This window comes from Ambystoma mexicanum, chromosome 10 (genome assembly GCF_040938575.1).
Source record: "Ambystoma mexicanum isolate Mex_15411 chromosome 10, UKY_AmexF1_1, whole genome shotgun sequence".
Classification (NCBI taxonomy): Eukaryota; Metazoa; Chordata; class Amphibia; order Caudata; family Ambystomatidae; genus Ambystoma; species Ambystoma mexicanum.
The window spans coordinates 1,646,802,636-1,646,830,240 of NC_090932.1; the positions used below are offsets into that span (position 1 = coordinate 1,646,802,636).

Sequence of the window (27,605 nt, forward strand, 5' to 3'; positions counted from 1 at the left end):
TAGGAGAAATATCCGTTACCAGGACAGAACAGTTATGATGGGCCACCCAATCAAGGGTGCGTCCATTAATATGGCTTGGCTCAGAGATGGCGTGAGTGAACCCTAGAGCTAAAAGGGCTTTGTTAAGGGCCGCTGCTTGAGGGTCATTAGGGTCATTCAGGCCTAGATTAAGATCACCCAACAGCATGGATCTGGTAGTAGGTTTCAGATTGTCTGAAAGAGTATGAATCAAGGCTTCCTGGAAGTCCAGGGCCGACCCTGGTGGACGATGCACTACATGGAGTGATAGTACAGGTGGGGGAAGGGTTATCTTTGAGAAGAAGGTAATCACAAGTATCACTCAATTCCCCTTCGAGCCTTCTGATTGAAATTGTCTCCTTAGCAATCAGGGCTACCCCTCCTCCTTTCTGGGCGGTGCAGTCTTGCCTGAAGATGGTATAGCCTTCTGGGATGGCTAGAGCAAAGGCAGGGCACGAGGTATAATTTAGCCAAGTTTCACTCAATATCAGTAGGTCAATGTTACTATTGACAATGAAGTCATGAACGTCTAACGCATGGGCTGGGAGGGACCGGAACATTTAAAGGTTATGGGGGCAGTAGGTACGACATTGATAAGGTCCAGTGAACTGACCATCGCTGGTGTCAGAGGGCTATCTGTAGCAATATTGGGCAGAGGCAAGTAACCAGTAATGTGCACTGGCATGGGTGAATCAGCAACTTCGGTGTTGGTCAAAGGCAAATCACTTTCAGGAGTCCTGAGCATGGTGGGGTCAGTAGCTACAGAACTGTGCAAATCACATTTGGATGGCATAGGCACAGTGGGTCAGTAGCAACGGTACTAGGCAGGTGATAAGTGTATCGTGGAGTGGAGAAACCCTCCATCAGAGTCTGGGTAGGATGCAAATCCAACTTAATATTAGCGCACGTGGGCACGTTAAGCGAGGCGAGGTTTGAAATGGGACTAGTCCAGCCTCACCTTTAGAACAGTGTCGTGAAGGGGTTCCCCAATTAATAAAGATTTCGTAACGTGATAAACCGAGAAGTGGGAACTAAAGGTCTGCGAACAGTGGGGTCTGATCAAAGAAGCACGCCTCGTTCTGTTCATTGTATCACGTCGGGGTCACTGGACCAGCACTAGAAGGGGCGCTTCACGCTCCACCGTCAATAGCAGATTACAGTCGTGTTCACAACCAAAGGCTATTTATTCTGAGGAGGCGCTTGGCAGCCCGCACCCGCAGTTACCACTTTACGGCCATAGCATGCACGTGTTCTGATTATAGCCTAAATCAATGCCTGCTGTTCAGCCAGAAGAGCCCCAGGAATAATGACAACACATACCTGGCGTGACCTGCGTCACTAACGACCTCGTCTGCGTCTGAACTGGCGTCAGGCTGGTGGGCACGACGGAGGCTGCAGCGGACGTCACGGTGCGCACACCTTGATTGGTTGTGATGGTCACCATTTCGGCTGGTAAAGTAGAGGATGCTACGGTTCTCTGCTGGGCATGCAGTACCTGGCCCACGGTAGCCCCCGAAGTCTGGGAAAGTTGTAAAAAATAATTCATTAGCAAAAAAAAATAGATTCCGAAACGATAACCTGCTTAAGCTGATCACTAATGATTTAAAAGAATAATGCAGTCTTTCGAGCAGTTAGGCTGCACAGATACAGGAGCAATTCCTGCAGGAAGTTTCTTACCATTACATTATTGGAGGCCAAAGGTTAAATATTTAAATTAATCGGTCAACAAAGGGTCTACCGGGATAGCACAATCAAGTTTCCTCACCAACACAACAACTGGCTGTACAATAGCTTAATTTTCAATGCATTCCACATCATTGGCATCTAATTTTCACTCCTTTCACTCACGGGATAAAACACTTGGCTCTTGCCCAGAGGCAAGGAGGGCAAATTAAAAATATGAACTCTCAAATTTAGTGGCGCCCACCCTTCCAGCTGTGAGTTTACTCGCACAGGGAACAATGTGTATTTGGGGTTAACTAACACAGAGGCTCACGCAGACTCATCGGGTGAAGGAAGGAGGAACCAACACAGGGGCCACGTATCGGAGGCACAGTTTAGGACAGTTGACCTCACAAACAAAAAACATTCCTTTCACAGATGTTGAACACACACTGGTGTGACATTTGTGGTGACCTCACCGTCACTGCACCGCTCACCACAGGGGACACCAGACGTTTATTGAGGGGTTGGAAGGTGGCAGATGGCACTCCTGCAACAGTGTTTACAATCACGTTTCCACTGACAGTGGCTGAAAAGCAACAAGAAGAAAGTCAATGGTTAGAGGATCACGCAATGCTCCTGCAATCTGAATAGAGAGGCAGGGTTACAGCCCAAGACTAGGCGGGCCTCTGCTCTTATTGGGGTCCAAGATTTTGCATTTGACTATTCAAGATGGAGAAGGATCCCCAAGAAAGACCAGGACACCTGAGCCTACTGAACCGCCATCATTAAACAAACTTCATGTGCTATTCTGGGTATCTGGCTGGGCCTGCACACCGGAAAGTGTCCTGAGAACATGTAAAATACTGGGCTCAGGAGCCAGCATACTAAGTGGCAATTGGGTGTGTTTCAGGTGCGTAGGGGAACCCATTGAAGGTTGGGTATATGACACTGTGGCCCCTATTTAAAGCAAGAGGTTCTGTGAGAGACATACTGCGGTGAGTATGCACATACCGACTCATACCACATTCCTATTTTGACATCTATTTTGTAGAACTGGACATTTATCCCAATGATAAGCAGTACCTTGCACAGGAACAAACAATGATTACAGGACTTTTTTTCCTAATACAGGAACAGCTATTCCGATTCTTTTTCGCTAGCTACTCTTACCGGTTGTGATGCTGGTCCCAGTGACTGCAGGCTTGATGGCTCCTGCCTGTGTAATAAAAGCGAAACAACTGTAATTAGTGAAATAACATTCATTAGCATGGCATGGACTACTAGTGTCTGTTGAGATAACATTCATTAGCATGACATGGAATACTAGTGACTGTTGAGATACCATTCATTAGCATCACATGGACTACTAGTGACTGTTGAGATGGATTTCTAGAATCTACGCCTCGTACACAGAGGGCCACCATAGTTCTAGTTAACAGGGGAACTCGGAGGTTAGCCAAAACCCAATCAAGGTACCAATGGAAAGCAGTCAAGGCTAATCTCATGATAGAATGAGTGGGACCAGGGATCCACAACGAAATCACACAGTGAAGCACACAATAATTCAGTTTAGACAGGTAATTACCAAAATACTATATTTATTTTAGGCCCAAAAAGACACTAGGAAATTAAACAAGCAGGTGATCATATTACACAACACTCAATTATGAAACATATACATAATCACTGTTCGGTTCCTCGAAATGCATTCAATAACTTAGACAACTAAAAGAAGGTAACTAGTGATGCAGTAGAATGAAACCATTTCACAAGAATTATACCCAATGTTATAAATCCAATCCATGTGATGTATGGGGCCTTGTACCCAAAAGTCACAAATCTTCTTATGAGAGGGGACTGATGTAGGAAGAGTTCTTGTGATGGTGAAAATGTTCCAGAAGATATTTCAAAAATGTTACAGGTTAGTAAAATTATATTTGAGAAAGAAGTTTGGGGTTCTTTTGGTAACCAACCCACTTTTCACCATGCGCCTGGTTTAAGCTGAGATTCATGCAAAGCTGTCGCAAATGTGTGTAGAAAAAAAGAGGCAAAATGGAACCCTGACCTCTTTGACAAGCAAACCAAAAAAAAAAAAAAGGCCACACACAATAAAGACTGCGTCACACACTTGATCCTTATATTTGTTTGGCTTTAGTTATTTTTAAGTTATAACAAGACATAATCCAAAAAAGAAAAGTGGCCATTTGATAACACGTTTTTCAACACAAAAAGTGCCTTTTTCAAATCTGGGCTAATGAGATCTGTGCATAAACAATAGACATTAAGTCAAAAAATGAACAGTATAGCAAACAAAAAAGAAGAAAAAATACGTATTGTTGAAAAACGATTAGAGTCCAAAGAACACACATTGACCAAATTTCAATTTTTAGTTTAAGAACAATTGTGAACACAGACATTCAGGAGGGGTGAAAGGGATGGGCGGTTTAGGGGTACAGAGAAAAATTGAAACAAACCAAAAAGAAAAGAGAACATGAGTAACATATATATATATATATAGTGAATATGGCTGAATCTGCAATATTTACACCTTGGGTGTTTTTTTATTTATATGCTTCTATAGGGCCGAAAACCCGCAGCCATCAGGGCGCTGTAACACAAAATACATACAGATTTAAATAGACAACCTGCTCTCTGGCCCCACTGGGTGTCAAGGGAGACTATTTAAAAAGTTGAGTTTAAGAGTTTTCGAAATTGAAAGTGGTTTTCTTGGCTTCTCAGTGCAAGTGGAAAGGCGTTCCACATCTGAGCCGTCTTTACTGCGAATGATCTGCCCATACCAGATTTGAGCCTGTTTGTGTTCCACTAGTAGATTTTTTTCAGCTGAGTGAAGCTGTCTCTTAGGTGAGTAAAATTCGATATTTTTCTTCAAATAACAGGGCGCTTTGCCGAAAAGGCATTTGTGCACTAGGGTAAGAGCTTTAAATTCGATCCAGTCTTTGACTAAGCCAGTGGAGAGATTCTCTATATTAACAAATGCTGGGTATTGTTGTATTCCACTCTTACCTATGGTCCAAATAGAGGTTCACATCCGGTATGCCAGAAAGTCATGGGCTAAATCCCCCTGTAGGGTAAATTTAGAAATTATAGTAGTCATGGGTAGGGTATGTTACGTACTCCATGTTTTGCATAGTTTGTGAGGCGAGTAGTCCATTTGGGAAGGTCCCAATATGTCCCTTTTCCCAAAGGCATTTGTTATGATATATTCACATACTCTAACTGCAAATATATATACATCTATACAAAAATCCATAAGATCAAACTGGTTGCACCTTAATATTTACATATAGCATGCTAGTATCGACCAAAAATAGTGGCACGGGCAGTGATGTCGTGATTGTGATTGGCGAATTAATGGCTAACAGTAATTAGCCTTCGTGCAACAGAGTTTGGCCTAAATAAGGACAATGAAATGTCACATTTTCTGTGAACTGATATATTATCATATCTGTAAGGAATGTATAATCAAGTGCTGAGTTTGTGAATCGCCTGTTTCTCTCAAGGGGGATGAGAAATGTATGTATTCATACTGTTTATAGATTTATTGTTTGTATGAACCTTTCTAGAAATCATTATAATTACCTGACGAGATATCTTTCTAAGAGCTCAGAACTATTTCAAATATACCATGTTCCAGAAAAGGGACTATTCATGAGTTTGATATAACATGATATAATATGAACTTGATATACCTGTTATACTAATAAATATCGGTTTAGTGCCCCCAACACAACATAATGTACAAAATAATCACTGAAGAAAAAGAAAACGAGATAGAGCCATATTCATGGAGTATTTGGCTGCTCGCCAGTCCTTTGAGCCAGCAAAAATATTTAACAAAAGCAAATGGGATCTTTCACGCCCGAATCTATGTTAATATGCTCTTATTTAGATCTGCTTAGTCACAAATTTCTCTTCTCATACAAAAAGGTAAAATCTGAGTTACCGTTCAATTCCCTCGTTTTTTATGACCATTTTGTAAATTGTTACTGACTTGGTTATAGAAGTCAAAATGACTACATTATTTAAAGTCCAAAGTGTAAATTATGACTGCCGATCAATTAGTGCTTATTTACTGATTTTCCTAATAGCATTTATTAAACATAAAACCAAACTACAGGAACAGTTTGGGTTCCTTTATATCCCGTTCAATGGTAAGCATGCATTTGGAGCCCAAAATATGGCACCCGTGTAATTTTGTGCACTAAACACAAAGAAAGGACTTAAGGTTACCTGGGTAACGTAAGACACAATAGGACGTGCGCACACACAGAGAAATGCTGACGCTTTGAAGAGACGAGATGTACTTTTCAGGTAAGCCCTATGAATCAGGACCACCCAAATTGACTATCCCACCTAATGCCGCATGCACATCTCGTGGTCACGCGTGCGTGAAACCAATTACAAACACGCAGTCAGATTTTGATGCCGTTATTGCTATATGCCTACGTAAAGATTAGCCTCACCAACCGGGATACGGTTTATTTACATAGAGCGTAACCATTAATTCGCCAATCACGACATCACTGCTCGTGCCACTATTTATGGTCAATACTAGCATGCTATATGTAAATATTAAGGTGCACACAGTTTGATCTTATGGATTTTTGTATACATGTATATATATTTGCAGTTAGAGTATGTGAATATATCATAACGAATGCCTTTGGAAAAAGGGACACATCGGGACCCAACCAAATCAAACTAACCTATCCCAAATGGTCTACTCGCCTAACGAACTATGCAAAACATGGAGTGCGTAACATACCCTACCCAGGACTACTATCATTTCTAAATTTACCCTACAGGGGGATTTAGACCATGACTTTCTGGCACACCAGATGTGAACCGCTATTTGGACCATAGGTAAGAGTGGAATACAACAATACTCATCATTTGTTAACAACTATGGTGTAAATATTGCAGATTCAGCCATATTCACTATATATATTAACATTACTCATGTTCTCTTTTCTTTTTGGTTTCTTTCAATTTTTCTCTATACCCCTAAACCGCCCATCCCTTTCACCCCTCCTAAATGTCTGTTCACAATTGGTCTTAAACTAAAATTGAACTTTGGTCAATGTGTGTTGTTTGGACTCTAATCTTTTGTCAACAATATGTATTTTTTCTTTTTTTGTTCGCTATACTGTTCATTTTTTGACTTAATGTCTATTGTTTATGCACAGACCTCATTAGCCCAGATTTGAAAAAGGCACTTTTTGGGTTGAAACACATGTTATCAAATGGGCACTTTTCTTTTTTGTATTATGTCTTGTTATAACTTAAAAATAACTAAAACCAAACAAATATAAGTATCAAGTGTGGCACAGTCTTTATAGTAAAATTATATTCCTATCTTTTAATTACAAGCTTTTAGATGAGACGATCAAAAAGCAAATGGCTTGGAATAGAATAAGCAAAGTTTATTCTAAGGTTTATTCTAAGGAGAAGGCGGGAGATAAATGTGATTACTTAGGTAGGTTTTCCTGCCATTGGTTCCAGTGAGAGGTACCCAGGAGCTGCTGTTGCAAGACTTCTTTATGTCGGTTCTAGGAGCAGAGTGCAGCCCTCTGTGAAGAAATGCAGAAGGTACCGATGCAGACCTCTTCAGGACACTTCACCAGATGGGGGAAGGCGAGTTGCAGCCACGGCTGCTGCACACAGGTGACGGCAGGTGTAGTTTCCATCAGCAGCTGAAGACGTTCCAGAGCAGGAACCCTTGAGGCTGGGATGCAGAAATTCAGCAGGAAGGCAACATATCCCACAAGCTAGGAACCACCGAAATGCTGTCACCGAACGCGGAACGGTGACGATTCCACTAAGGTAGCTCAGTGTAGAGCTGGTCAGTCCAGCAGGTGGTCCAGGGACACTTTCGGCAGCTCAGGACGACTGGATCCTCGAGAATGCGTTGAGCCTAGTTGGTCCCAATAGTCCAAGGGAAGAAACACTAGTCAGGGCCTTCGGAGATCATTTAGTCCAGCTGGGCTTCACGTGGGCCAACCACAGATAAAAATGCTGGGCCTCTTCAGGAGGAGTCCACGGATCTTCTTCCGGCTGCTCGTCTACAAAGGATAGCAGAGGCTTCAATGCAGAGCTGAAGATACGGCTGCAGGAGTCCTCTTCTTATCCCAAATCCTGGCTGGATCCAAATCCAAGCCATGGTAAGGATCTGCACTATTCAAACAGCCAGCAGTTGCCCAATCGGGGACCACTTTGGGTTTTCCTCATGCCCCACACCTAGAATCAAATGGCTGCAAGGTGGTGGTTTTCCACCAAATTTGAACTCCAAAGAAGATCAAGCACTTCCCCCAAATATTCTACGACTGGTATATATAATAGTTAATTTTACCCATCCTAGAATATGTGGGGGAAGGCTTTTAGGGGTGCAGTAAAAAAAGTTGCCTACCTGCCGACTTTTTCCCAGGCGACATCACACAGGACCGCCAGCAGTAGTTTGTGAAAGCAGCAGCTTTCCTGGGAGAAAGCATGACCATATAAGGGATTTCCTGACATGAAAAGGCAGGAAAAAGGCCAAACAACCAGCAACAAATCTTGTGGCATGGCCCTTTTAGGGCACTAGCCACGTTTAGTAGTTACACGCAGTAACCACGAGTGTGCACACTAAAAATACTGCAAAAATGGTAAATATGTATCTGCTGCCACCAGCTTGTCTTTAGGCACTAGGGGTGTCACAGTATTGGTTTTATGGTGGTATGATAACCTTCTTGACAAATTATGGTATACCGTGGTTATCGTGGTATAGCAGGTGGAGTTAACTAATTTTAACAAATATTTTCTTAATGGTCATTAATTGTCAGCATTTTGAAACTTGTCTCTACACATTTTTAGCTGCTCCACCAGGAATCTAAGGCGGCTGCAGATTTGGTCTTTCATGGCACTCACTCGATCGCCTTGAATGAAAGAGTGACTAGTGGAAGTGTTAAAATGCACATTTTGAGCAATGAGCTTGCTGTTCAGTCACAGGTCATCGATTTGAAAAACGGCCTCGACCTGAATTATTTTGGAACCACATGGCATGGGCGTCATGACCCCTCACTGCGATCAGTAAGTTTGTTTTGATAACGCTTTATCCCATTAAAGGGAGAAAAGTCACTCATGTGAGGTCTGAAAGTCCATGTCATTGTGTTGTGTTTCTTTTGTCAAAATGTCATAGCCAACCCACACTCACCGAAAGGTTGCATATTGATGAAATCACTATAGCTTGTTTACCATCTGCCTGGTGTATTATACAGGTCTGATGTTGGAGTCACCACTGACCATGTAACCCTAAAAGGAAAGCCTTCAGTGGGCGCTGTAGATTTCTTTCTCGATTCTTGCAATACATGTTCATTTATCTTCTTAAAGATGGTGGCAAAAAAAGTTTTGTAAATGACAAAAAGTTCAAATACATATCGGCACAAATATGGCCAAGACCACCACGGTTATAGGTTAAAGGATCGAGAAAAAAAAAGGGTTGAATGGTCAAAGGATCGACTCAAAAGTACCCGAAAACAAAAGGATCAAAATTGTTTTTTCTTTTTTGGTTGTCCCCCCAACCCTTGTTTTTTTGGTAAAAACCATTTTTTGTTACCTATACGAAAACACAAATAAAATAATATAATAAAAAAAACAAAACAATCCTTTTGTTTTCGGCCCTATTGTGTCGATCCTTTTGCATTCAATCCTTTTTCATTCGATGCTTTAAGTGGACAGCGACCACCACAGCCCCATCATTACCATTTTCCCCAGGTCTGAGCGCATTAGGACCCTTGTCATGTGAGTTGAGACGGAGGAATGCTTTCATGGGTGGTGTCACTAATCAAGGATAGACCTGAGAAATCTCTCACCCCCATTGCTCTGGATACTTCAAATTGAATGCAGAATCTGTCCTGCCTGCTCGAGTCCAGTGCCATATGCAGAAGGCAGGTGAAGGATCAAGCGAAGCAACAACTCTAGTGCCAATGTGTAAATCTACATGGAGGACAGTGGGGGGACGGGGGGGCAGTTTATATACTAGCGCAAAGCACTGATAGGCCCAGTGTTCATACAGTCTACAGAGCTAATGTTTTTTGTGGACATGCATTAGAAGGGCATCCAGTTCATCCCCCCTTTGAATTCTGGGATGTGTAGTTCCCCATGTTTCAAATTGGTGGGAAAATTACAAATCGGCCTCACTTTCCCTAAGCTCTTGCCTGCCAAACGCCACATCCCACAGTGCAAGATCCAGAATGTGCAACACTTGCTTACTGCAGCCTTTCCAAATCAGATTGAAAAGCTCACTTAATAGCTGCAGGCCCTAAAACGGTATACCGGTATAAACAATGGGACTGTTATTATAGTACAATTATGCTGTTCACCGTATCTATGACGGTATACCGTTCTAGCGTTACATCCCTATTAGGCACATATAAAAAGTAACCAATAATCCCAACTGTAAAGGAAATAAGTTTGTTCGGGAAGCATTCCATTAACAAACAATAAAACCACAACACAAAACATTAAAAACAACAGTGCATGCCAATGATAGAATATATAACATCTGCAAACATAAGGCACGCAAGACTAAAAAAAATGACTATATTACAGCATTCCTTCTTCCAATTATTTCTTTAAAAGCTTCCTTGATAGAGTTTTTCTAAAGTCCATATATGTAGGACTTTATAAGACTCTACTTGGCAATACAGAATTCCAACTTCTCGTATAGGAGTGCGCCACTCATGGCAGAGCAGTCAGGCTTATCTTAGGAGTGAGAGATGGCAGTAGTGAGGAACAAAGAACGTTTAGCATACCCATGATCCAAAGAAACACCTATACATGCCAGAGTTACATGAAAATACTGGTTTATTTTATTATATATGATACATACACACACAAAGAATTCTTCAGAAAGGTAAGTACTGTTCATAAGCAAACAATAGAAAACCAATGCAATACTTCTGGCAAGTAAATCAGTGTAAAAAGACTTAATATAATGGCAGTGTGCAATTCAAGGCAAGTAAAAAACACTTTGTAGAATTTTCTGTTTCAGGAATAAAATGGAGTTACAAGACCAACATATGGAGGTAAGCACTTCTCATTACTTGTAATACTTTCTATAGAGAAGCGTTAGGCTTTAACAGTCCTTCCCTATCTAGGTATGAGATTATAGCAGTCAGAGGGGGACACTGGGCATCAGTGGCCTGTTGTAGGCAGAACAGGATAAGGTGCAAACTGTAGAAAAGTCAGAGTTACAGAGCATTCTTCACTAACAAGTATCAAGCTTTTCTTAGGTAAAAATGGTTCAGAGACTTCGTAGAAGGCTCCACGAATGAATGCCAGCGAACATGTATGGGTGAACACCCAAATGCACGAATTACCACCTCAGTAACACAGGAGCAGCAGAACGACTCTGGGTAAGTATCACCTCGAGTCTCTCATGACCTCGGCAATGAAAAAGATGATGCAGACAGAAACCCTCACGATGCAGCAGCTGCAGGACCCGGTCACCAAATTCTGGGTCTTATGATGAAAGAAGGGACACAAAGGGATTTTGTAGCAGAGCAGAAAGGCATCCAGCAAAGGATTCTTTGTGGCTTCTCGCGGCTGTGATTTTGGAACCCATTTCAGGATACAGATGAATAACAGTTATTGCTCGGTCGATTCATCTCGCTTTCTCGGTACAGCACTCTGGTGAGGTGCTTTCAAGGAGTGGAATCTTGCCTCTGTATGTCTGGAAGGAGTCCAAAGTTTCAGGAGGATTCAATGTTCTAAAGACAATGCGCTGCATGATGGTCCCAGGACCCAAGGGTATTGGCGGTTTGCAGCCCAGGAAGGTCAGAAGTCGCAGTGGGATGGCTCAAAATCCAGATCGCCTCAAGGTTGATTAAGCCCACCAGCCCAACGGAAGAAGGAATCCTCTTCTGAACAACAACTGTCAATCAGTTGGCACCTTCCGTTTATGGAATTAGTTCAGAAGTCACCTATTCTTTTAGTGCCAGTGGTCCACTGTCTGTGCACCAGGAATCCAGCCTCTTATCAAGGAACCCAGCCAACGAGGGGGGGGGGGGGGGGGGGTGGGGGGAGGAGGCGGGGGTGCCTCCCAGTTAGAACTAGTTCCAGGCAGGCATGATAGAAGACAAAGACCAGCAGAATTGTGGGATTCTGCCGTGCTTTCTGTTCTCACAGACACTAATGCCTTGGAGGGCTTTTCAAAGGATTCCAGGCAAAGAAAAGTCAAACCAGGACCTCCCCGACCCAGAACGGCAGAAGGACCAAGAAAGGACAAGCAAACAAGAAATAGCGAAAAAATAATAGTCACCATTTTGGGTCAATGGTGACCTGTGCATTACTATGGCAGTGAGCAGAGCCTGCAAGTATAAATTACACAAAAGTCATTAGAACACCTCCACTGCCACCAGCCATTCATGTATGCTTGTCACCAACAGGAATGTTACAGGAGTAGTGAGAAAGGGGATACCAGTGTAACCCCTCAGTACTCGACAGAGTGGTTTGTGCAGCTCTCACAATATAAAATGTAGAAAGGATAAAAAAGTATCCGCCCACTACCTTTGGGAACATGTGTTCTCACGAGGATAAGAAAAGAAAAAGGGAAGCCCAAGGGGCTCCCCAGCAACTCTGCACAGAAAGTGCTGTGTGCTGAAAATGTAAATTACATATGCCTATAAAGTTGGAGGAAAGCAGGACTCCAAAAATGAAGTATAGAGACGCAAAAAACGACTCCCCATAGCCAGAGTAAAAGAATGGGTGAGTGGGGAAAAGGCTCCCACTCACCCAGGAACAGACAAATCCACAAGTCCAGCAAAAAGTGCCAGGGTCGCCCCTTATTCAAGAGAACAAGAAAAGGGTCCAGAGGTCCAGCAAAAAGTGCTGGGGTCTCACTAGGACAGGGGATTAAGCATACAACTGAAAAATCCTTTTAAAAGGCAGCACCAAGGGATATCTATCTGGGGGAGATAAGCAATCTATTGAAACATTGTTTGCCAGTGCTGATAGTCTGAAGGGCTGACCAGTTTCCCCATAACAAACTGTACAGGTTAAAAAATGAAAGCAAACTTTCCGGGGGGGGGGGGGGGGATTGGCCATAGAATATGATTGGACAGTTTGTTTATTCATTTGTATTGCGCACCAGACCCGAGGGTATGAGGGCGCATGAGCAGCATGGTTATTCAAAGCTTGTTACAGGTTGCTTATACATTACAATCTTCCAATGTGGCAGTGTAGGACAGTGTATACAGTTTTACCAGAAGGGTGTAATACAATACAACATTTTTATAAATAACAGATAAGCATACATTACAGGACTGCGGCAGTGTGGTGTTAGAGGTATTAGTGGTCCTTGTTCTTTATCCAGCGGATATAGTTGCGTCTGAAGTGTGTATAGGTTTGGGGTGCAAAGGCCCGCCACAAACAAACCGAAGAGTATCGGAAGCGGCTGCGTGTCACTGAGACACTCTGCAGTGCGGCTTGATATACGATTCCGTTTTTTTTCGTAGGTCCTTTCCTTTAGTGAATCTGGTGAGTTGGCGGTCCTCGGGGGTGTGGTAGACTGGAGGAGCATTTGGAGCTCCTGGCCTCTCCCGTGACGGCGTTCGGCCCTGGGAGACGGGGGATAGTCCACTCTGTGCTCTGTCTGCTTTGGCGCTGCTCTGTGCCTGCTCTGGGGCTGAGTGGCACAATACGGATTGCGTCCTGGGGAACGCCCTGACATAGGCGACTCCTGTGGTGAGTTGAGTGCTCGGGACTCGCCCAATGCTGCTAGTGCAAAGGGACCTGTTGTGGTGCTGTGGGGCCGTGGTGCGCGTATGCATAGGTGATTTACGCCCTTTTAGTGCCAGAAGTGACACTGCTCTTGTGGAACGGATTCTGGCACAGTTTTGTCAGGCACCTTGGACACCAGTTATTGACCCCTCCATCCCCCGACCAGTTTCCTCTCTGATGTTGGATCGGGAGTCCCCACGGGTGCAGTGATTGAAGATAGAAGATTGGACACTGTGGCAGAGCAAGCCAGGTTCATATGTCAGCAGGAGACTGCAGAGTAGTGTCTCTTTGATCCTGTTGACCAGGCCTTGCTTTTTTTGTATGGCGGCATGCTGAGTGATTAAACATAGCGGGAGACTGTGGAGCGGAGACTCTTTGATCCTGCAGACGAGATCTCGTCCTCTCGTAGGGCGGTGTACTGAATGCCTAATCACAGTGGGAGACTGTGGAGATTTCGCTCTTCGATCCCTCTGTGAATTTCTGCATTTTCAAACTTACGAGCAGTTGTGTGCCGTGTAATTCATATAGTGGGAGACTGCGGAGCCTTGTCTCTTTGATCCCGCTGCTTAAGCTCTCCTTGCTCGAACTTTCAATTATCTAACTGTGAACGTCAGTACTCCGTGCCGTTGAATTCAGCGGTATCAAACAGAACTGCTTTACAACTAGCTGGTGAACGGACTCATTTTTGCTTTTGTTATTTTCACTTTACTTTCTGAAATTTATTGTGCTGATTTCTCTGATTGTGTTGTAATTATATATAAAAAAAAAATAAAAAAAAATTATTTAAAAAAAAAGGAAATATATCCTTGCCCAGCTGTCAGCTATAAGGCAGCAGCCAAAACCCGGAGTTGTGATCGTAGACCGGGTCGCTGTCAATTGTGCGAGGAGCAGCTTGGGGCCATTCCTCTTAAGTGTTTTTTCTTCCTCCTTTTAAGGTAACTCCGCCCCTTTTCCCACAATTTTTCAGGTACACGCTCTAAATAGCGCCGTTTGCTGTTAGTTGTTGCCTTATTTGTCACTTAGCTACTAGCTTTCAACGCTCCAAGCACACACAATGATGTAAATGTTACTAATATTTACAACCTGCTAAAGCGAACCGCATTAAGCTTTTTGTGACATACCATTTACCCAGCTTCCCTAACCAACGTTATCATGGCGAATGGCTTAAGAAGCCTTAAGGGCAACTTCATTACCCCTTTCCCGATGTCCGCTAGCAAAATTGACTCCCTTGTCTGTCCCGGAAAATCCACATATATTGAACCAGCCGCTTCTGAAGACCATGCAATGAGTGTTATCACTTAAGAGCCTTTTATATCCTCTCAGGCTCCACATATCGCCCAAGTACACGCACAGGGAATTCCCACTTCCCCCCAACCATGATCCTTTTATGGAACTCTCCGTGCCTTCTGCCCCTGTTCCCTCTATTAGTCCTGAGGTGCGTCAAGCCATTGACGATTTCAGAAGTTGTTCAGAATCACCACTGGCCTACGAAACTGGCAAAAGGCAACATGAGGTAACAATGGAGAAAATGGAGGCATTAGATCAGGCGATTGGCCGCTGCATCGGCACTTTGACTCCAATAGTCTTTAACTCAGTAAAAAGGCACATGTCCTTTCATTCAAATCTACCAAACTACAGTAAAAATCTATTGGACATGAGTACTGAAATTGTGGATGATATAATTAAAGAACCATTGTCATCCCAATCAATTTTATCTCCGGAACCAGGGGTAAAACTTAAATAAATCCTCCCACCTCCCTCCATCCCCAGGTGAGAGCTCAATCCAACATTCCCCAGGTTCATTTCCGGTTATCATACGGATCCTTGACCTCCTTGACAAGGGCCACGAGTTGACTCATCTTGAATTAAAGGAGATCAAATCAATGCTTCTACTCATGTACTCTAAGATGGATCGCATTGAAGGATTTATCATGGCCGCTGAAACAATTAAAAATCTCAAATCGGATCCAATTCTCAATAATGTTAGCATGTCCAATCCAGTAATGAAAAATAAACATACTCAATGCTGTTACGTACAAACACCTATACCCTCTCCACCTCTTCCTGAAGCTTTGTCAATTCATTCCACATGTACCTGTCAAAAAGCTCCTTCTGAGCTAAAAATCAGCAATAGAAAAAATGAATACTATCATAGCGCTATATACTTCAAATCCTACGCCACATCAAAACGGTCCAGGTAGCCCAAAAGAATTGCTTGATGCACTTGAACAAATGCATCCAGACCCTCTGGACAGCCATTAACCGAAGCACCCATCGGTTTTATGTCACAAAGAGCTACAAAACTTCACCAAAGGGCTGTTAAAAGGTATGCCGAAAGAAGAAAGGAGGCGCTGTTCAAAGGCTCTGCACTTCAAACTGATCCACTTGAACAAGCATCATGCATTGCAACTGATATAATCACAGATGACCATATTGACCTCCACCAACTTTCCAAAGAAAGCCAAGAAGCCCTGATACCACCCATAAAAGCACATCTGAAAGTATGTAACAATGTAACTAATACCTCAAAAACTCCGTCCTTATTGGTAAACCCAAACTCTTTGAATGAAACTAATCTTATGAATTCTGTTAACAATGAACCATTAACACTTTCTAGTGATAGTATTGAAGTACCAACAACATCCAAACGAAACAATAAAAAAAGTCAAGATGACACCTAATCATCCACCAGCAGTTGTGGCACTATTAAATGAGCAAGTAACGGCACAATTGTCTGGTTCCAAATCGAACTTAGCCAACTATTTCCCGATATCTGGCAGAATTCGCACCACTCGCCATGATGATACTGGGCCATTAGGACTTTCTGCTACTACAATAACAAACTTACAGCGAAGCCTGCATACATGTTCCCAATTCAATTTCAACCTTGTCGGGTATCACTGATCCCCCAAATACGACCCGCCCAATACCTCCAATAAATGGATGTGCAAATCTCGGCTCAATACCTGTATTATCAGTAGTACAGCAGCCATCTATACAGCCGAATAATGCTAATTCGACTACTTCTTATGTTTTACCACCTATTGTTCCCGACGGTCTAAATGCACCTGCTACTAACACTTCTAAAACAGACCAGCCCCCGCCAGCTCGACCAGAAATAATTGTCAATGGGCAAGGCAAAGTTACATCTCTCACAATTTTATCCCCTACTAAATCACTTTCCTTGTCAACAATTAATCAGGACAACCAAAGTATACCATCCTCCATTGAGCGCAATTGCACAAAGATGCATGGTCCTCCTCAATATAGATCTGCCTTAGAAGTCTCACCCTCCACTACTTTGACGCGATATGACATTTTAAATATTCTTAGGAAAGAACTTTATGATCGTTCTATGAGATCTTCCTTGGATAATGAATCAACCAACCCAAATACGACCAGTCAGCATAAACTTCCCCCCCTTTCCAACAGCTCCGCGGACCATCCTGTTAAAACGTTAGAACTACCAACTAATAAGATCCAACAGACTATTGTGGAAAAGCACCATCTTGTGGGCTTTGAAGGAAAATGTGATCTACTTAGAACAAATCGCATCAATAGACCGTTTCTTCTAACATTATTTAGCCGAATCCCTCAACTACGGATGTTTAAATCTGAAGACATTTTGAGAGTATCACTTTCTACTGAAAACAATTATCGGTCAGTGTGTTACTTGTCCTCTGAAGCAGTTCTAAAATATCTATGGTTTAATCGGGAAGGCATAAAAGAGGAAGTTCTTGCTTTAAGTTCAATGGAAAACGAACAAGAAGCAATGAAATTCATTCAGTACAAATGCCCTCAGGCTCCCACCTCTGATCTCCATGCTACTTCACTATCTAACACCAAAGAAGAAGGAAATGGAGCCATTAATGAATTGCTAAACAAAGTGGCCATTTCTCACGACTTGTTGTGGTTAGCCCCAATGCTTAACTCCATTCTTAAATCTAAAGAATACTCTGCTCAATCGTAGCTTCCCTCTAAAACTTGTTTAACTGTTCAATCGTGGAACTCTTGTGGCTATCATAACCTTATGCAATGGCACGCAACGATCGATGGCCACAATCGGCCTTCAATTGTTATGATCCAAGAAACCATGAAAACTGATATCTTCTCGCTGCCCGACTATACAACTCATTGCATTCCAGCGATACAAGCTTCAGCTGGTCGTCCCTCCGGAGGCATCCTTATAGCAGTTGATAATGGCGCTGATGTTCGGTTCCAATATTGCGTGGAAGGCTGCAAACTTATTAGCAGTACTGTTAAAGACAGATCTCCTCTAGTACCAGCATTTAATCATCATTACAATATATTGGAACCCCGCAAACACTCCAATTGATGAGATGTTTGATCTGGTGGAGTCTTGCCTTGAATTTATCATTCACGAATACAAGAATGTTGAAATCATACTAGGTGGCGATTTCAACTGCGATTGCAGGACCACCACTGAGCTTAGAGGCTCAAAAAAAAATAATATCCTATCTAAGCAGAGAGGTACTAAATGGCGCAACTTCTTAAAAGATTGGGATTTAGACATCATTATTCCTGATTCACAAACGATATGGACCAGATGGTCTAGGGAAGCTAAAACCTCAACTATTGATTTTATTTTCGTTACTTACAATTTACTTACAATATCTACCCCATTAAAAATCATCTCAACCTCTTATGGTGACCACGATCAAATCTTTGGCACCTTAAAGATTAATTTCTCCATTCTTGCAGTTGGTTATTCTACAACGCTATGTGAAATTGATCATCCCCACCTCTCTCTTAGATGGCGCCAAGCTCTATGTAAACAATTTATTCAATACGTAACGTTGGCTATTTCCAATCGTCATATCTCTGGCAATTTCTCTATTAATACCACAGAGATAAATTATCCAGAAATCATTCAGGCTGCCATATCTCATTTCAGCAAATATAGAAAAACTGTTACTACCCATCGCCATTCATTTGATCCCCTCTGTAAAATGCAGAAGCGTGAAAAAAACAAAGCTCTTCGAGCTCTGGAAAAGACTTTCTTACATATCAAAGACAGCGCAACCGTATCATAGCATCTTACAAACAAAAACTCAAACATGTAAGAATTCCAAGACACAATGAAATCAATTGCAATCTTATTAGAGCAATTCTAGCTCATGATACGCGCACCATCTGGCGAACCATCAAAAATAATCACTCAAGTTCCGTTATTATCATTACACGCCATTTCTGAAGCAACTTGGCGCACCTATATCACGCACAAATTTCAGATGCCCGATCAATTCCAGAACACCATCATCAGTAAGTTAAGATACCAAGACCTTCCGCGCTTAAGTTGGCCTACTGCTGATATTACATGGGCTATTTCTAAATTGAACCACTCCAAATCTGCTGGTCCTGATGGTTTCCCCTCTGCCTATATAAAGCAGATCCAGATTTATGGGCCCAAATTTTAAAAAGTAAATTTGAGACCATTCACAAATCAGGAATTGTACCTATCTCCTGGCTATTGGCTAATATCATACCGATATTTAAGAAAGGAGATCCCTCTTTACCTCAAAATTATCGGCCCATTGTTTTAATAGATACAGAGGCTAAACTGTTCGCAATCTTACTTCTTTACGATCTAGAAAAATACATCGAAACTCAGTCATATTCCAAATATCAAACTGGATTCAAGAAGGGGATGAGCACCTCGCTCAATGCCTTGATAATGGCATTTACCATTACCGGAGCGAAGCCAAAATCTGCTAACCCTGTTTATATCGCACTGATTGATATGACTTCAGCCTTTGACACAGTCATTCGGAACGTATATGGTCCAAACTAATAAAAATGGGAGTACCCCTAGTGCTAATATACTGGTTCATTGCTCTTCATACTACCACTTCTTATAGAATCCAACTTTGCAGTCCCTGCCAGTTTAAATGGTGCAGATACTTACCACTGGTGGGCTTGGGGGCGCCTTCAGCACACATCTTGGACAAAAGGGCGACTTTGCAGCCAGTCAATAGATTGTAGGAGCCAAGACCCCTACGAAGAGGAGAATCCCTGCTGAAGACCAGGAGCTCATCGAGCCGGAGACATTCAGCAGTCCAATCCCAGGAACCACCTGTCAGATCCTCTAACTGCAGACAACCCAGATCTAAATCATGACACTGAAAGTGACCTCTGCTTCCGCGATCCCTGGACCTCCTACATCAGAACCAAGACAGAGAATGGGGGCCCAGTGATTTCAGGAGCTAACATAGTGGTCGATAAGTGAATTGGAATACAGGGGGTCAGTAAACTTATCTGTTCCTGCCCCTACCGCCTCCACAGGGTTTAATGGGCAAAAATCCTTGCCCTACCTCTCCCTTGCCTGACAATGATCAGTGGAGTTCTGGTCAAGGATCCTCGCATGGGCTTCCCCTAGGGTGGATAGATTGAAAGAGTCGCCAAAGACCTTTAATTGCTCTACTAGTTTGAAATACTCAAATTGTTTGTTGGCTTTGCCAACTCTTGAAACACTCTTAGCCTTCTAAAAAGAACTGCACTGGACCCGTGACCCCAAGGGCACTTAGCCCCCCCTATGCTCCAGCTATGGAATAATGTGTAGTGCATTATTTTTTACCAACATTCACTTTCTTTGCTATACTACACAGTTGCCCAGATTCCTTCAACTGTTCTTAAAGACAATTGTTAGTGCTCTATAGCAAGAGACCTACAAAAGAGAATATGTATATAAGAGAATGTTTAGTGTAATACTTACTTGTGGTTTTTAATTTCTAAAAGTTTGCCTAAGGCCTAAAACAATTATTGTATTTGTATACATTATGCCTTACCTGTGTAATTAAGAAGACTGCTCTGTGCAAACTTAACTGAACCCTTGACACACTCGCCCAAGTCTAAGATTTGCTGTTCAGTCAATATCCAAATAAGAGTTTGGATAGAGATTAGTGCCTTTCCCTGTCCAGCAGAAGAGGGTGGCCTTGCAGAATCTGTCCACAGGGCTGATTGTGAAAATCCATTTGAATACTGTAAATTCAAAAAATTGTCCTGTGTATTATTTTGGAAATTTAACAGTGATTGATACCAAGTGAGAGTTTGGTTCGACTTTTGTAGTAAACTTTTTCAGGACCACGAAGGTTGGCTTCTCAAGAACTCTACAACACCAGTAGTCACACAAACCTGTTCCGCCCCCAACAACTAGCATTAGTACATTGGTGCAGTTGCCACCAATCTACTCTCACAATTTTAGGGCAGAAGAATCAATCTGGAATCAAAATGGTGTGCTTAAAAACCACCTCTGCCCTAGTAGCCATCAGAAAAAGGCTTGTAGTCTTTATCATCACTGAATGAGGTCTCACCAGTAGCGCTGTGCTGGCCACCGTAGTTACTGCATTGGCAACCTTTGTCTGTGGCTGCTGCACTACCTGCGGCTGGACCGGAGGTTGTGGCTGAACCGGTGCTTGCTGAACTGTAGCCTGTTGAGGTTGTTGAGGCTGGCCATTCTGCTGTGGCTGAGGGGTAGTGCACGTCTGCTGCTGGGTCCTTGCCTGTTCTACCAGAGCCTGGGGAAAAGAAAGAAGTATAAAAAAAAGGTTCCTAGTCGTTTCACAAATGTCAAAATGCCACTCAATACAAAGCATACCAAGGTCACCTTCACCCAATTGTTTCTTAAAACAAATAGCCAATTTCCCATCCTGAAACATGCTTAAGATTAGTACATGCAACACAGTATCCCACCAATCTGCTCTGATGAAACAAGACATTGACACCAGTAAGTTTTCACTGCATCTGCCGACCACACCTTGGCCTGTCCCTCTATAGGCACGGAAGAGATATGATGTGAAATGGCATACTTCTGACACCGTGATCTCATGAAGCAGCACTACACTTGAATCTTACTTGAATCTTTAAGCAAAAAGAATGGCCTGCTTCCTGGTCCCTTCTGTAGATATTCGAGAGCATGGACATTCAGCAGGAAAACTGCGTCCGTCAGGTGACATTAAGGCATGCAAACAAAACCTCCTCCCCCTATACCACATGGAACTCATCCCGCAGCAATGGAGGCAAAGCCGCTGTACTTGCCCTGACACTTGGGTGTTGTAACAGTGTTAGGGAGTTTTACAAAAGTCCACCTTAGGTAGGACTTTAGAAGACTCACACTTGGGACACAGGGCTCCAGCTCTAAGTATTGACCTGAACCACACACGTTTTATTTGTAACAATTACTAAGCAGCCAGGGTTATCTTAGAAGGGAGGAAGGGCTGTAGGCAGTACAATGAACCTAGAATATACAGATAGTGTTTCTTTGGTCTAACAGTTATATAAAAAGAATGGTTTATTTTATATATACACTAAGGGGAAAGTGATTCTTCAGAAAGGTAAGTATAACCCACACAATAAGTAACTTTAGAACTAATGTAATCTTTACACTAAGTCAATCACTTGAGTAATACTTTCAGAATGGCAATATGCAAAAAGTAAATACTTTTGTAAACACTTTTGTAACATCTATTTCAGGTAATAAAGGATGAAACCAAAACCAACATAAAGCAGGTAAATATTTGTAATAGTTTCACAAAGGTCTTACGCTTTAATAGTCCACCCCTATGATATGACATACACAATGTGTTTCAAAGCGCTTCAAAGCAAGGGAGGGAACAAGGGAAAATACAATGACCTTTTACAAGCCATGAACAGTAAGGATGCAAAATTAACCATCGTACTCAGCCGGACGACATTTCAGATAGTGAAAGAGCTAAGACAGATGACAAAGGAAGGGGGAAGAGTGGGAAGGAAATGGAAACGGATAGGTGACTGCCGTAATAGGCCTGATGACATTTCTGGTAGAGCTGGAGAAAAGAAAAGGTGAGGGAGAGGTTGCAGAAAGGGAGGGGCGGAACAAAACAAGTGACTAGCGTACTAGGCATGACAGCATTTCAAATAGTGCTGGTGGGGCAGAGGGGGGAGAGGAAAACAAACAAGCAAGGGGAGGGGGGAGGAGACAGACGAGGTTGCTATCATACTAGGTCCAGGGACAATTTTGATAGAATAAGTGCATAGAAGAAAGTAAGGGGAGGAGGGGAGAAGATCGGAAAAGGGAGAAAGGGAGAGGTGGAGAGAACAGAGTAAGCAGTCAAAAAGAGTGGAGAAGTAAGAGGGGAGCGTGAATACAATTGCAGAAGTCGGTAGTAACACAATGTTGCAAGCCTGGATACAAGATGAAGATGGGAACAGCATGATTCAGGGCCACCATGAGAAAGGGTGACGCACCATGAATCAATAAACGTCAAATCCAGCATTGGCCACAAGACGGTGATGGTGAAACCAGAATGTATCAGGACAGACTCTTGCAGAAGCAGGCTGGAGGGGGAGCAGGGTAGAAGAATCAAGCAAAACAGGCAAAACCTGTGTGCGAGAAGGGGGGGGCACAAGGGAACATCACATGGGGACAAGAGGGGTGGGGATGGCCTGTGGGGAAAGAGGGAGTAAACACATATTGGTGCATACTCACCTGCTGTCGGAGCATGGGTTCGGGCCCTGGGTCCTCCTGGTCCAAACAGGAATTGACCTTTTCTTCGCCTGCCCTTCGGACGCCTGGGTGAGACACATCCTTGATCTAAGGGTTAAGAGCAGGAAGGTAGAAGCAGGGCTAAGAAGGTTGGTGGTGCTTAGGCCAGGTGAGCTAGATACACTTGCACCTGCTCCCCATCTGCAAAGGAAAAGAGGCTGGAGGGCTCCTTAAGTAGGGAAAAAGAGCGGCATCCAGGAAGGCACCAGGTGGGCGGGGCTTAGGCCAGGTGACCAAGATCCACTTACACCTGCTCCCCATCTGCAAAGGAAAAGAGGATGGAGGGCTTCTTAAGTAGAGAAAAAGAGCGGCAACCAGGTAGGCAGAAGGTGGCGGGGCTTAGGCCAGGTGATCAAGATCCACTTGCCCCTGCTCCCCATCTTGCCGATCTGCCCATTTCCAGTTATGAGAGTCTCAGAGTCAGATTGGAAGGCCAAACATGCAAGGCGCAAGCTGTAGGAAGTTCCAAAAGTTCCAGAGAAAGACTTCAGTAACAAGTAAGCACACTCTTTGTTGGGAAAAAGGTTCTGAGACTTTAGAGAAGGATCCCTATAGGCACACAGGAGTAGGGCTGGGCAAACGTGTATTGGCAAACTCCCAAACACACAAATCAGCACTCCAGCAACACAGGAGCAGCAAAGCAACTCTAGGTTAATTTGGAACTTAGATTAGCCAGGTCTGTGGCTCAGTGGACTAATGCATCCACTACAGGAGTGTTGTGAAGGAAGCAGGCTCTTCCGAACCGCCAACCGCTTTAGAGTTAGGCAAGACCTCTTTAAGGCACTATAACAGACTGGGGGGAGGAAGGGCACTGGGAAGGCTCTCTCAAGCAAACAATCACATACAAGGACTGAAGAAGGTAGTTATTGTCCAAATATAAGGCACAATTAACTATTAGCTGGATAGATTTGCAATGTCAGATCATAGGCATTGTAAAATGTTGGTGCAATAGAGGAGTCAAACTCCCCCTCCTCCTCAGAGGGTATGCCGCTTGTGGGATCTACAATAGGCGGCAGCTTTGTATGCAGTGGTCTGAACTATGGCCAGCACAAACGGACTAAAATCAGAATCACATGTTTTGTGTGGGAAAACACAGAATGGGATCAATTATAAGTATTAAGTGTGGAGGAAACTACAGGACCCAGATAATGTTAGCAGGAGGAGTGAAATATGGATAGAATGAATGAACATTTTTGTACATAAAATGTTTTAGTTTTTTCTTGGGCTAGGCCTCAAGCTGTAAGAATTTCAATAACTAACCTGATTGTGCAGCAATCAACGAGGCACTTGGGGAGTCCCCTGAGGACCCTGACACCTCCCCTCTCCTAGAAAGGGAAGAAGGGGTTGTGTGAGGGATCCCAGGGAAACCCTCCTGGGGGAGAAAACCCTGCCGGAACGAAGATGTAGTAGGATGGATCCAGTCGTCCTCGATATGTCGCTTTTCAACACGGGAAGGATCCACAGATTCTTATTCGCGGGACCCCAACTGCTTCTGTACTCTAAATAAACAAACGGGATATGAGCTGAAGGTTAGACATTCGGAAAAATCAGACAGAAGTGGAAAGGAGCAGTACCCAGCGAATTGGGAGGAAGTGACTAACAAAGAGTCTTGAAGAGTCTCAGATGTCGGGAGTGGGGGGCTGGATAAGGACAAGTCTGTAGGAAGTTAGAGAGAGAGAAGGTAAGCAAATGCACCCTAGCTGCAAACTTAGAGCGTCTGGGGAGAGAAGCGACACGTTGATCTGTGGATCCGCTGCGCCATATCCGGGATCCCTGGAACAGCGTGGTGATGTCAGAGGACGTCTGACTGAACACGGAAACACTGCACCGCTACCCATAATAACCGGAGCCATGCTGGGAGAGGGAAATAAAGACATAGTCCGCAACCTCCAGCGCCGCCAAAGGGAACCCCGGCGCCAGCGAGTCATGACACAAGGTTTGTAAAAGTCTGCAGAGCTACAGTGTGTTTTTGCATAGCTAGCAAAATGTAGACCAGCATGCTCTGACAAAACCGCTGACAATGAAGAAAGGCGGCTTTGGAGCATCCCTATTATGGAAAAAGAACAGATTGGGATGAAGACATGATCCAACTCCAGTGACATCACCACGGCAAGCAAGGCCAATATAAACGGCTGCCTGAAACCACTTTGGCAGGAAGGAACGGAAGAGGGACGGGAGAAGACCGTTCAGGCAGCAGAGTCCTTTGCTACCATCCTCATTTTGTAAGATTAAACTTGTTATCCTTACAAGATTGCCTTGTTGCCTTATTCACCTAGAGGGCTGTAGTCATGCTGGTGTGAGCGTAATTAGGGACACCCTTACACGAGGCAGTGTTTGACCTCATGGTCACAGGTTTGAATCCCTGCAGGTCCAATCAGCCCTTCATCCTTCCAAGGTTGAAAAAATGAGCACCAATAAATTGGGTAACAAACATCCGTTATTAGCACCAAGATGCCCCTTCGGGGGTGAATGTGCGCTTTACAAATACACCAGTTATGTTATGTTAACAACAGTCTCCCAGTACCTTAGAAGTGAATGAGCAAAAGCAGCATGATGCCACTACGATGTAACAGCAACAAACCCGGTCACCAGATTCTTGGTCAGTCAGACAAAAGAAGGGACACTGGAATGGATCTCGCAGCAGAGTAAGGAGGCTTCAGACAAAGGATTCTTCAGGGTTCTGTGATTTTGGTGCTCTTTTCAAAATAGCCGTGACAAACGATTACTGCCCTGTCGATTCGTCTTGCTTTCTCAGTCCAGCACTCTGGTAAGGGGCCTTCCAAGGAGTGGAAAGACAAGCCAAACCACGATCTCCCACACCCAGCATGGCAGAGGAGTACAACAGCCCGAGAGTAAACATTGCACAAAACTATGTCGGATAAAACCACTGCCACCAGCCATTCAGATTAGCTTGTCACTGTAACCAAAAAGTTACAGGAGCAGTGAGAAAGGGGATACAGTGTAACCCCTCAGCACTCCACTAAAGACACTTAGGTAAGTACCCCAAGTCGGAATAGTACCTTTGGTTAGAAGAGTGGTCCAGCTGGCTTCAGTCTGGTTGCAGCGATGCAGATCTTTGGTTCCTGGGCCTGAGTCGTGGGGACAAAAGGAAGGACGTCTGGGGACTCCTGCGGCAACAATTCGGAGGTCGGCAGCAGCTATGGGCTCTTTTGGGATCAGCAACACTTCGTGGCTTCAGTGCTCGGTAAACAGCACCACCACAGATTTTGGATACCAGTTTGGCTTCCTTCACTCCTTGAGTCCTGCACTCTGGTGAGGTGACTCGAGCTCTGGTAGTCTTGCTTCTGGGAGGTCCTGGGGAGACTCCTGGAGCTTCTGGCCGGATCCCAAACACTGCACTCTACTACAGATTTGTCAACCCCTGGCACTCAGTTCCTGAAGCAGCAAAGTAGTAGAACCGAGATGGTCCAGTGGAGTTTGCCTCTGAGCTTGTTGGTCCCACTAACCCAAAGGAACGAAGTTGTCCCTTCCGGACCTTCTCTTGTCTATTAGAAAAAGGAGTTTCAGCACAGCAGCAGGGCTTCACCGGGCAATTCAAAGGTCCAGGAGGACCCAGTAAGCTTTGTTCACGGTTTCTCCGTCGGGTTGTTCTTCCCAGTGGTCGACTGTCTTCAGTCCCAAAACCTTGCCTTTTAAGCAGGTTTCTCCCACTCATGCACAGCCTAGCTGTCACTCAAACAGCAGGGTGGCTGTCCTAAAAGGATAGCCAGCCAGCTAATCGGGACTGGGTGCATTCAGGCATTCCTAAAGACAAACGACAGGGAAGTTTCGGGAACCTCGATCACGTCCTGCACTTCCAGATACACTGTAGCCAGAGATGGGTTTCAATACTGAAGCCAGCCAAAGACAAAACTAACAAAGTGCACAAACCTGGCTTGGCGCGCAGAGTAAAACCCAAGAAAGACCTCACAAACAGAAAATGGCGAAAAAAGAAGACCGGGTCATTTTGACAACATGGTCACCCATGGGTGCTATATCCTGCAGCTGAGGATTCAGCTTGAGGTATAAAAGCACAATGGTAGGAACATTAAACCACTGCCACCAGCCATTGAAAGTAGTGAGGGTAACATACAAAAAGTTACATGAGCAGGTAGGATAAAGGGCTACTAGGTAACCCCACCAGAACTCCACATAAGATGGTGTGTGCTTGACCTACAAAGAGAAAAGTTAAGTAAAGTCAATTTCACTTCACTATTCTTGAAAACAGTAGTTCACACAAGAAAAGGTATTTAAACCATATGGGAATTCTAAAGGATTTCTCTGCGACACTGCACTGAAGGTGCTGTAAGTCACCATACAAAAAGCAAATGCCTATAGAGTTTGTCAGACTCCAAAAACAAAACAAACATGTAATCCAAATCAGGTCAAAACACACTCCAGGGTTAAAATTAAATAGTCCTAATGTCCAGCAAAAGAGCTGGGGGTCTCTACGGTTGAAAGGAATTAGCACAGAAATTACAATTCTCCCTTACAGAGCCTTCTTCTGCCTACTTTGACCTGCAGTGTATCTGTCTGGAAACAGTTTGAACTGGGAGGCTGGCTGTCCCTTTTGGACAAGCCAGCCCCCAGATTTGCATGAAGG

The 27,605-nt window shown here is 43.7% G+C and overlaps 1 protein-coding gene across 6 annotated transcripts in view; it reads right to left on the reverse strand.

Moving 5' to 3' along the window:
• Positions 1 to 27,605, reverse strand: part of EP400 (E1A binding protein p400) — a 1,542,855-nt gene that overhangs the window by 149,959 nt on the left and 1,365,291 nt on the right. For all 6 annotated transcript variants that reach the window (XM_069620067.1, XM_069620064.1, XM_069620063.1 and 3 more), the window contains 4 exons: positions 20,793 to 20,996; positions 2,854 to 2,899; positions 2,160 to 2,269; positions 1,339 to 1,537 (listed from right to left, as the gene is read on the reverse strand). In XM_069620067.1, coding sequence (XP_069476168.1) covers positions 1,339 to 1,537; positions 2,160 to 2,269; positions 2,854 to 2,899; positions 20,793 to 20,996 — 559 coding nt within the window. The remainder of the gene's footprint in view (positions 1 to 1,338; positions 1,538 to 2,159; positions 2,270 to 2,853; positions 2,900 to 20,792; positions 20,997 to 27,605) is intronic.